Genomic DNA, 11440 nt, shown 5'->3' with positions numbered 1-11440 from the left:
GGGGGGGGGGGGGGGGGGGGGGGGGGGGGGGGGGGGGGGGGGGGTTGTTAAAACAGTGTTTCAACATTATGTTGGATGTATTATTGGATTTTGGTTGCTTAAAGAACTCGGCTTGCATGTACCCAACAAAGTAAATGATGAAGATTGTGTTGGAGTAATTGGCTAGTACCATAGGTTGTATGGTTATGAATTATTACCAACCCCTGTAATCATGTAGTGAATTTGGCTGACGTGAGTTGTCCCGCAGACGTAAGAGTTTTAGCTCCGAATTGCATAAATAATTGTTGTGTGCCTGGTTCTTCCTCTTTTTTGTTTGTTTATTTATTTATCTGATCTTTATTGTATCTAGTACAATCTCTAATCCAAATAAATAAGTGGGTTAAAATTCAGTAAGAACTAACTAAGAAAATTTTGTATTTAAGATCCACGATTCTTTTTCAAGAATAAGGGTAAAAAACCTAGAGGGTGTGGTTGAGTGGAAAGACTCTCCCATCTTTAACCAAACATAAAGGGTTCGATCCTTAGTTTTAGATATTGAGGTGCCTAGAATTCAACTAGAAGACGAGCCATGTATCCGACGTGAAAACGCTAGGAAAAAAATAATTGTTGAATTTAGACTTTTTAAAAATAAAGAATAGAATTTACCAAAAAAAAAAATTGAACTGGTAGTTCTGAGCTGGAAAAAAAAATTAATTGTTGAATTTAGACTTTTTAAAAATAAAGAATAGAATTTACCCAAAAAAAAGAAGAAGAAGAAATTGAACGGGAAGTTCAAACCGAAACTGAAACTTTTCTAAAAAAAGTTTTGGTTCCAATTTATCATTTTTCATAATCGTGAACTGGCAATTCAGAATTAGAACCGATCATATATAGAGACAATGGATAGATGAACTTCAGCTCCATCACTCTTCAACAATTATCACCTTTTAGCAACATATAAACATACTTAACACCTTTGTTATCCTATGATTGATGTAGCCGGGTTATTGTTATTATTAGACTCCTTAGTCCTTACATGCCTTAAGATTGGTCTTGTTCCAATCTCCTTTGACTGCTCGACAGCTCGATCATGATGAACCAACTTGTTTATGTCTCTTTTTGTAATAATGTACATTCCAAAACTGGGTTTGAACCAAATGTTATAACAACTTATATCATCATCACTACTCAATATTATCGTTATCACAACGTGATACCCTACATTACTAAAGGACAATTTAGAGTAACCTTAAAAAAAAAAGTCGAAACCAAGTCTCAATTAACTGTTATTAATATAGGAAGATTACCGTTTTAACTTTTCTAAAAGTATATCATTTTTCTTATCACCAATAACATTATTTTTTTTAGATTTGTCGTTCTGTACATGATGCAGGTCCCATGGCATATTGCATTTCAAGCTTGTACCACAGACTGGACATCACATTGAGGACATGAAGTGACCATTGAGGATTTGAGGCAACACAATATTGTGATGAAGTTTATAGACCACGATCAATCTCATTTTATTAAAATGATCCCGTTCAATTTAAAATTTTGTAATATAATATTTATGAAATGATCATGCTTATTTTTTACTTGATTTCTCATCCATCAAATCTTGCAGATCAATGATTTGAATTTGTCTACAAGTTCTCATGAAAAGTCGTTCTCATATGATTAGAATTATATATATATATATATATATATATATATATACACTCTCCAAAATCTTCCCTTTCATCACCATCCATTTTCACTTATCAAAACATCTAATCTTCCCTCTCACCACCATCCTTCACTGCTGAGGAGGACCCATTCATCAATTAAATGTGTTATCTTTAGTTCAATAATTGTAATAATAATTCACCACATGGAAACGTACCAATTAGTTATTTTGTTCCTTTATGGGGTTGTTGAGTTAAATTTTCACATATTTTAACAAGACATGAGTATGAGTCTATAATGGCTAGAGGGAGTGTTATGAAATTTCAGTCTCTTTTTATATTTAAATTCATGTACAGTTGAACTCATGCACGAATAGTCAATTTGACTTCACTGAGACTTGATCTCATGATCTCTCAGAGTCACTACATGCCATTTGAGCACAAGGTGCTTCGCAATATTGTCATATTTATTATTATCTTGTCGTATAATACTGCAATCAAGGTATTATTATCTCTGCCAATGACCTTGTGGTCTAGTGGCACCTGATTGCACTCCATGTGGAAGGGGGTGGGTTTGGATTTCAAGCCTCAGTAGAGACGCTGCTGTTTCTTTGTACTTCAGTAGGTTGAAAAAGTAGTTATGAACAGATACTACATTATAACAGAGTCAGTAGTACTCAAAAGAAAAAGGTGTTATCATCTCAGAAAATAGAGTTAGAGTAGGCAGAACTTTTAACAATAAAGAGTGATAATAAGAAACTAAATTGCGTAATACGGAGTAGTAAACATTAGAGACTAGAGAGACCAAAGTGTGATATTCCTTTGATATTTGGGTCGAGCCACGAATGAAGCCCAAGCCCAATAGTATTTTTTTTTTGAGAGTAATAGTATTTCCAATCCTAATTGCTTGGGCTATCAGAATTGTTTTTGATTGTCTGAAAGCCCAAACAAGATCAGAACTGATGGGATCCATTTCGGCGAATCAATTTCTATTTCACCTTCGTAGTCTGCGACTGAGTGAAATTTCCACTACTGTAACTCGCCGAGTCTTCCATCTTCTGAATTCTCGCCAACCGAAATCATGGCTGCCAATTTCTGGACCTCATCTCACTGGTAAGCTTGATTCGTGTTTCCTTTTTTATTTGTGTGTATTTGTTTGTTTTGATCATGTTTTTCTGCTTATAATTTGATCTGAATTTCGTAATTTTTTTCCGTTGGTTTCAAATTCCAGCAAGCGGCTTCTGGATCCTGAAGAGGTGGATGTTGTGCAGCAGCTTGATAAGGACAGAGGCATCACTCTCGAGGACTGCAAGCTCATCAAGCTCCATATGTCCAACTGTATCTCTCTTCTTCAGTTCTTCCTTGATTTGTAGATTGTTTATTTATATATCTCCCTCTTATACTAATTTATGTATTGAAATTTCGTTGCAAAATAGAAAAAAAAAGAAAAAAAAGAAAAAAAAGAAAGAGGTTTATTAATTTTTTTGGTGGTGATTTTAAAGCGAATATAAGTATTATTGTTATGTATGCTGATTAAACTTATGCGTGAAGCTTAAATTCAGTGAAGGAATATGCTCTTTGTTAATTGATGTTAAAATTTTCTTCTTATTAGATTGTGAATAAATTATTATTTACTCCAAGGGATTTGCTTAAGTAGAATTTCTTCTGTTTTGTGTGGTTTCTGTGTAATAAAGGCCCTTCATTTCCAATGGATGTTTTGCATTTTGCAAAAGACATAAATCAATAAATCAAACCTGTTCTATCTCAGCCACTATATGACATTTTTTTAAAAAAAAAAAGGTGAGCTGTTACGCGCCAGTGGGCGTGTGCAGTGCATGCGCCCGGCTGGGCTTTGCTGTGCGCGAAACACGCACAGCCTCTCATGCTGCCTTTTCTCTTTTTGCGCAAAATACTGTTCCAAAAACCTTTAATTGCAGATGAACCTCAATCTTCTCTCTCTTCCATGTGGCAATTTCAGTCTTAAAAACCGTGAATAGTCTTCTGGTATGTATGCTCTTAACGGACTAATCTAGGATATATCTGTTTAAACAAAATGTCACATCTTTCTTCTCATTGCTTGCAGGTTTCTTAAATGAATTGATGCCTTTTTCTTGCATTTGAAACAAGCTATACACTAAAACCTGCTGTGTTGACACATTGTTTTCATTCTGCCATATGTTCTAACATCCATTTTGCTCACTTTCCAGATATTGCAAGATTGGCTCAAAATGTCAAAGTAAGGCAAAGGTTTGTGTTTCCTTCTGATAAATGTGGCTGATTGGATAGTAGATACAATATTCTCATTTCTGCACCTAGTATGGCTAAAAAGTCAAATCTAGTATGTACCTACCATTATTTGAGACAGAGTGTTCTCCTGGATCTGGGGTTGTTGTGAATAATAACTCTAGGAAAAAACACTTTGATTTGCCATTTTATCCATTTTTTGGCAGTTTCTAACATGTCGGTTGTTATCAGGGTTGTAGCTACTGCCATTTCCTACATGAGACGAGTTTATGTCAGGTATATTACAGTCATTTCTTAGTTTAGGGGTGGGATGAACAACGGGTGATTTATTCTCTTTCATTAAGTTGATCAATCCGTTTTCTTGTTCCTGTTGGTTATATTTGGATTTTTATGATTCAACACAAAATCCTGTTAAAAAGTTGTATAATGTTGTAGGATCCTAACTTTGCTTAATTTTTGAAGTATAACTGTGTAAACTCTCTTTTGTTGCTTTCAGAAAAAGTATGACAGAATACGATCCTCGTCTGGTTGCTCCAGCCTGCTTATACTTGGCATCAAAAGCAGAAGAGAGCACAGTGCAGGCTAGACACCTTGTATTTTATATCAAGAAATTATGTAAACAATTAAATATCCTAGCATTCAATTTACACTTTTTGTCCCTTTATACTCCTTATATGGTACTAACATGCCATTTTATTTTTTCAGATTCAGATGATAAGTATAGATATGAAATAAAGGACATTCTAGAAATGGAAATGAAAGTTTTGGAAGCCCTGAACTATTACTTGGTTGTATTCCACCCATACCGGTCTCTATCACAGTAAGAATTACTTAGGCTTTTATATGTTGCACAATCAATATAACTTTCATATGATTTATATATTGGTCATGAATTTATGGAATGGTATTATTATTCAAATTCTAAAGTTTCTTTACTATATTGATTCATCCATTTTTTAATTAGTAGTTCACTTATTTTCTTGTACTGTCAGGTTGCTTCAGGATGCTGGCATGAGTGATACAACGCAACTGACTTGGTAAGGGACTTATTCTCTACTGCAGGCTACAGTAGCTTTTGACTTATTTCTTTAAGCCATATCTGTGCGTTGACGAACTGTAATATTTAGGCCCTGTTTGGTAAATAATTAGCCTATCAGCTAATTTTGGCTTATTTGACCATTATTAGTTGTTTGACTTGGTTAAAAATCAATATAAATGTTTGATTAATAAGCTTTTTGTAACTCTAAAATACTAAATTTCAAAAGGCTACCCAAAGCAACATTTTCAATTAGCCTTTTGAGAAAAGAAATTATACCAAATAGCTATCAGCTAACAGCTAATTTACCAAAACACTTTTCTACAATCAGCTAATATTATCAATTAATTATACCTTCTAACCCAATAAGCTAATAGCCATTTACCAAACATGGTCTTAATGTCTTTTCGTGTATTGCTACTTTTTCAGGGGAATTGTGAATGATACATATAAGATGGATCTAATTCTAATACATCCACCGCACTTGATAGCATTAGCATGCATATACATAGCAAGTGTGTTGAAAGAGAAGGAAACTACTTCCTGGTTTGAGGAGCTTCGGGCTGACATGAATGTGGTATGCCCGCAAACTAAATCTTTTAACCTTCGTGTGCAATACGCATAGTAATTAACATGCATCAAACAATTATTTAGGAAACAAATCATAAAACTGATGCACGTCATCTTATCTATCTGTATATCAATGATGCGACAGGTAAAAAACATAGCAATGGAAATATTAGATTTTTATGACAGCCACAAGATGATCACGGAAGAAAGAGTAAATGCTGCAATGAGCAAGCTGGCTGGAAAGTAACATGCCCCATCACCAGCAAATCACTGGCGATGTCGAGTGGCTGATAACACGGTACGCGACAGAGAACAATATATTCAGTTGAGGAATAAGATGCTGAACCCGTACTTCCTGCTAGTCAAACGAGGACAAGAAGGGAGATGACCCCTCTCCGCCCACGAGATAATGAGCTGAAATATAGTAGGTAAATTCATCTAGTAAGATGTACAGGATTTGTCTGGAAATTAGAGATGCAGTAATGTATTGTTCATAATTGTAATGTGTGAGAATCTGGAGGGGAAAAAAAGGACATTTTGATAAATTGGATGGTCCCTGCACCAACATGAAAAAAGATTCCATTTCAGGCTTTGCTGTCTAGCCAAAGCAGGCTGGATGTTGTATGATGATCGAAATTCTGTAAACTTGAATTTCAATTCTGTGTTTTTCCTTTGTTCCTCTCCTGCCCTTTTATCAGTGTCTTGATCATATCGCATCAGTCATGAATTCATGATAGTACTTCTTTGCCACCTTTTGAAGAAAAATGCAACTTAAAGTTTTGACATGTCACATAAATCTCCTCAAACAAATAGTGAAATTGAACTTCTTAATTAACCCCCCAAAAAAAAAAAGTGTGATCGAAATCCCAACGAAGTGTAATTAGATTTTAATTTTATCTATTTAGAAGGTTTTGCTTTGAAGTGATATTTTAACCAATAAGAACTGTAAATTGCAATTGTCCCTATATCTTTATTATTTGTTTTTTTTTTTTTTAATGACGAAGCAAACCTGGGTAGTCACTATTTAATAGTGTATATTCGAAACTTGGGTCAATATATCTTCCAATCGAAGGTTAAGGACCATTGGCAATTTCGGTTAGTTAGAAACCAAAATCGTCAAAAATTGCTATTTAGAGTATGTTTGGTTCGGAATGTGAATTGGAATCGAAATATGAATCAACTATTTGGTAATGGTAATGAATTTTAGTGAAAATAATTTGCATGTTTGGTAGTATGGTAAAATTGGAATGATTATTAATATCATGTTTGGTTAGGTATGACCCAAGAATGAAAATACAGATTTCCCCTTTTTTTTTAATTGTTAGAACTTTTTTTCTTTTTTTCTCTTATATTTTTCTCTCACCTACTTGGCTTCTTAAAATATTGTGTAAAAGCCTCACTATTGAGATACCCTAATACAGTGTATAAATATGGAAATGAAAAATGCTAGAGTAAAAAAAGAAAAAAAAAATTGCTAGAGTAGAGATGAAATGACAATACTTTGGGCCTAGTATAATTGGGCATATCAGAATTTTTTTGAACACTGAAAGCCCAAACGAGTTTATCGGTGGATCCATTAGAGCATTCAGTTTCTTCCGGTTGAGTGAAACGTGAAATTGCCATTACCGTAACTCACCAAGCTCTGTTATTTCTTCCTTCCGAAGTTTAATCAACACAATAATGGCTGCCAATTTCTGGACCTCATCTCACTAGTACGTTCGACTCATTTTTCCCTTTGTCTCCGTATTTGTTTGTTTTGATTTTGCGTTTCCGAGTAGAATTTGAATTTCATAAACTTTTCTATTGCTTTCAATTTCCAGCAAACAGCTTCTGGATCCTGAAGAGGTGAATGTTGTGCATCCACTTGATAAGGAGAGAGGCATCACTCTTGAGGATTGCAAGCTCATCAAGCTCCATATGTCCAATTGTATCTCTCATTTTTCTCCTTTCTTCGTTTGTAATCTATATCTGTTGGGAGTGAGATTGTTTGTTTAGATATCTGCTTCTCTAAGCTTTTTTCTACTAATTTATGTACTGAGATTTCTTTCCAAAATTGAGAGAAAAAAATCGCAGAATTTTTTGTGATTTTTATGGGAACTTAATAAGTATTCTCGTTGTGTATCTTGATTAAACTTAAGTTTGCTTTAATAGAATGTCACCTGTTACTGGACCAGTTGTGTGGTTTGTGTGTAAGAAAGGTCCTTATTCGGTTATTCCTTTGGATGTAATGCAAAAGACAAATAAATCAATAATTAAATACCTGTTGTAAAGCTCCAACCTAGCATTCTTTATTCCTACTTGCTGTCTATGGATAATAAAACATCGCCAATAGGATTGCATCTAAGTGTTGATGGAGTTTTGGAGGATAGTAAATTTTACATATGTTCTTCTGTTTGGTTGAAAGTTTCTTAAATGGATTGATGCCTTTTCTTGTTTTTGTAAATGCTATCACTTCTCTAAGCATGATATCTATATGTAATGTGGTTTTTATGCATTTGAAACAAGCTACTCTAAAAGCTGCAGCATTGACATTGTTCTTTCACATTATCCACACGATCTAATATCCATTTTGCTCTCTTTCCAGACATTGCAAGATTGGCTCAAACTGTCACGTTAAGGCAAAGGTTTGTGTTTCCTTCTGCAAAATGTGGCTGATTGGATTGTAGATATACTCTTCTCCTATTTGCACCTAGGCTGGCTTAAAAGTCACATCCTTTTCAGCAGAATAGTGTGTAGCTATCATTATTTATCACAGAGTGTTGTCCTGGATATGGGGTTGCGGTAAATAAAAACTCCAGCAGGGAACACTTTTCTTTGCCACTTTATCCAACTTTTGACTATTTCTCACACTTTTGTTATTATCAGGGTTGTAGCTACTGCCATTTCATACATGAGACGTGTTTATGTCAGGTACATTCTGATAATTTCTCATTTTAGGAATGGGATGAACAACTAATGAGTTATCAATCTGTCTTTTTGTTCCTTTTGGTGATATTTAGTTTTCTTATGACTCAACTCAACACCCTTTACAAATTTTTTGCATGTTGTTAGGATCCTAACATTGCTTCAGATTTAGAAGCATAACTAATTGCATCTTTATGTTAACCGTGTAAACTCTATTGTGTTGCTTTCAGAAAAAGTATGACAGAATATGATCCTCGTCTGGTTGCACCAGCCTGCTTATACTTGGCATCAAAAGCAGAAGAGTGCACAGTGCAGGCTAGACTACTTGTTTTTTACATCAGGAAATTATGTAAACAATTAAATATCCTAACACCCAATTTACACCTTTTCTCCCTTTCTACTCCTTATATGCTACTAACATGCCATAATATTTCTCCAGATTCAGATGATAAGTATAGGTATGAAATAAAAGACATCCTAGAAATGGAAATGAAAGTTTTGGAAGCCCTGAATTATTACTTGGTTGTATTCCATCCATACCGGTGCCTATCACAGTAAGAATTACTGCCTAAAGCATTTATATGTTGCAGAATCAATATTACTTTTATGCTGTTATAATATTAATATATATTCATGAATTTATTCATATCTTATTCCATCCATACTGGTGTCTATCACGGTAAGAAATACTTTCTAAAGCTTTTACATGTTGCACAATCAATAGCTCTTATGCATTTACAATATTAATATCTTGTTCATGAATTTAAGGAATGGTATAACCAGCCCATTCATTATTGTTCAAATTCTAATTTAGAAAGTTAAGTAGAGGAAATGTAATTTACGTTTCTTTAGTATATTGCTTTCATCCATTTCTTCCAGGTAGATAATTTCATAATTACTAAACTTATTTTCATGTACTGTCAGGTTACTTCAGGATGCTGGCATGAATGATGCAACTCATCTGACTTGGTAAGAGACTTATCTCCAACTGGTGGTTACAATATCTGTTGAGTTATTTCTTCATGTCATATCCGTGTATAATGACAAACTATAATATATTAATATCTTACTATGTCTTTTTCTATATTACTACTTTTTTTCAGGGGAATTGTGAACGATACATATAAGATGGATCTAATTCTTGTACACCCACCACACTTGATAGCATTAGCATGCATATACATTGCAAGTGTGTTGAAAGACAAGGAAATCACTTCCTGGTTTGAGGAGCTTCGAGCTGACATGAATGTGGTATGACTGCTGCAAACAAAATCTTCTAATCTTTGTGTGTGATCTCAGTGATAAATTAACATGCATCAAACAATTATTGAGGCAACAAATTTAAAAAGCAATGCATATCATCTATTGCCATTCCCGCCCTCTGCGTCTGAGCATGTCCAAGAAGGTGATATCAGTTCTAGAGTATCATAACACAAGCACACCGTAGTAATTCACTGTTCCTCTTGTATGCCTATTAACTTGGGGTAATACATTACTCTGTATTGATTTGAAATTTAAACCCACTCTAAGAAGTCACTATCTTGCCATCTGCCATGTGGCATATCATCTGTCTTTTTGTATTGTCAAATGTGGAAGGGTAAAACTGACTGATGTTATCTTGTTTATATCCTCAGGTAACTTGGTACTATCTATTAATCTGGGCATTGGGGAAATGATGTTCTTTTTATTAATCACAAGGATGGTTAACTGTTGTATCTGAATCCCAATGATTTGACAGGTAAAAAACATAGCAATGGAGATATTAGATTTTTATGATAGCCACAAAATGATCACAGATGAAAGGGTAAACGCTGCAATGAGCAAGCTGGTTGGAAAGTAACATGCGCCACAATAAGTCACTGGTCAGGTGGCTGGTCACATGCTACACGTCTGAGACAAGATGCAGTTGAAGAATAAGGGCGCTATGCTGAACCTCTATATCCTGCACGTCAAACAAGGACAAGAAGCAAGACAATCCCCCCTATTCCTGAGAGATAACACCTAGAAATATAGCCTGGTAAGTTCATCTAGTAAGATGTACTGCATTTTGTCTGGGAGGGAGAGATGCAATGCTGTTCCCATTTGTAATTCATGAGAACCTGGAAAACAAAAATGAACATTTTGACCAAGTGGATGGAACCTGCACCAATAGGTGGTCCAACATGAGAAACAATAAATTCCTGGAATTGTGATCTAACTGAAGCATGTTGGGTTTAGTATTATGATAGTAATTCTGTATGCTTGAATTACAATTTACAAGTACTTGTTTTTTTCCTTGTTATATCTCCTGCTTTCTTTCAGTGTCTTGATCCAACATCCAAAGTTCACATAAAACATCAAGTACTTGTTTTTTTACTTGTTATATCTCCTGCTTTCTTTCAGTGTCTTGATCCAAGGTTCACATAAAACATAAATCAATATAGGGCCCCGTTTACTAACTAAAAAATTTCTCAAGCTGGAAAATTGGAAATCAAAAAACAAAAGAACATGTTTACTAGCACAATTTTCTATACTGAAAACATTTACCAATTTTCTTGAAAAGTGAAAAGCTTTAAAAAACTGTTTTTTTAAATGAAAAATAGAATTTCTATCATCTATTTGGTTATATATATTACTATTATTTACTTACATATTTATTCATTACTACTATTGCATTCATTATTATCATTATTTACTTACAATTATTTATCACTATGATTACATTCATTATCACCATTATTTACTTACATATTTATTCATTACTATGATTACATTCATTGTAAATGGATATGAATGTGTTTCGGATATAAAATGTAAAAATCTTAATTAGACTTAAAATTTAAAAATTATATTCATTAAATTTAAAATGTACATATCCAAAAAAAATTTTTAAACAAAGAACATTCAGATTCTGAAGTAAACAAGCCCATATTTCCAAATCTCTGAGCCACAAGTTTTATGGTGAAAGATGGAGACCCATACAAAGTGACAAGTCTGATATGATCCACTCTATATGGCCAAGAATCTATTAGAGGCTAGAGCATCCTTTTTTTTGGGGGGGGGG

At 34.1% G+C, this 11440-nt stretch overlaps 2 protein-coding genes across 4 annotated transcripts; both read left to right on the top strand.

The window, feature by feature from the left end:
• Positions 1 to 2656: 2656 nt before the first annotated feature.
• Positions 2657 to 6172, top strand: LOC116003513 (cyclin-C1-2-like). Its single transcript, XM_031243404.1, has 9 exons — positions 2657 to 2756; positions 2875 to 2981; positions 3851 to 3890; positions 4119 to 4163; positions 4384 to 4502; positions 4593 to 4707; positions 4880 to 4924; positions 5353 to 5500; positions 5639 to 6172. Exons 1-9 carry the CDS (start codon positions 2725 to 2727, stop codon positions 5738 to 5740), a joined length of 753 nt encoding a protein of 250 aa, XP_031099264.1. The 5' UTR covers positions 2657 to 2724; the 3' UTR covers positions 5741 to 6172.
• A 909-nt stretch (positions 6173 to 7081) lies between these two features.
• LOC116003587 (cyclin-C1-2-like) lies at positions 7082 to 10678 on the top strand. Of its 3 annotated transcripts, XM_031243486.1 has the most exons (9): positions 7082 to 7205; positions 7314 to 7420; positions 8078 to 8117; positions 8359 to 8403; positions 8628 to 8746; positions 8837 to 8951; positions 9322 to 9366; positions 9501 to 9648; positions 10136 to 10678. In XM_031243486.1, the coding sequence occupies exons 1-9, from the start codon at positions 7174 to 7176 to the stop codon at positions 10235 to 10237; spliced, it is 753 nt and encodes a 250-aa protein (XP_031099346.1). In that variant the 5' UTR covers positions 7082 to 7173; the 3' UTR covers positions 10238 to 10678. The 3 variants fall into 3 exon arrangements, with proteins under 3 accessions (XP_031099346.1, XP_031099344.1, XP_031099345.1); XM_031243484.1 differs by having other exon boundaries at positions 8628 to 8951; XM_031243485.1 differs by having other exon boundaries at positions 8628 to 8951; positions 10032 to 10678.
• Positions 10679 to 11440: the final 762 nt, after the last annotated feature.

The sequence above is a fragment of the Ipomoea triloba genome, chromosome 14, assembly GCF_003576645.1.
Source record: "Ipomoea triloba cultivar NCNSP0323 chromosome 14, ASM357664v1".
NCBI lineage: Eukaryota > Viridiplantae > Streptophyta > Magnoliopsida > Solanales > Convolvulaceae > Ipomoea > Ipomoea triloba.
The sequence above is the reverse complement of the archived record's forward strand: the minus strand, read 5'-3'. Positions and strand labels throughout refer to the sequence as shown.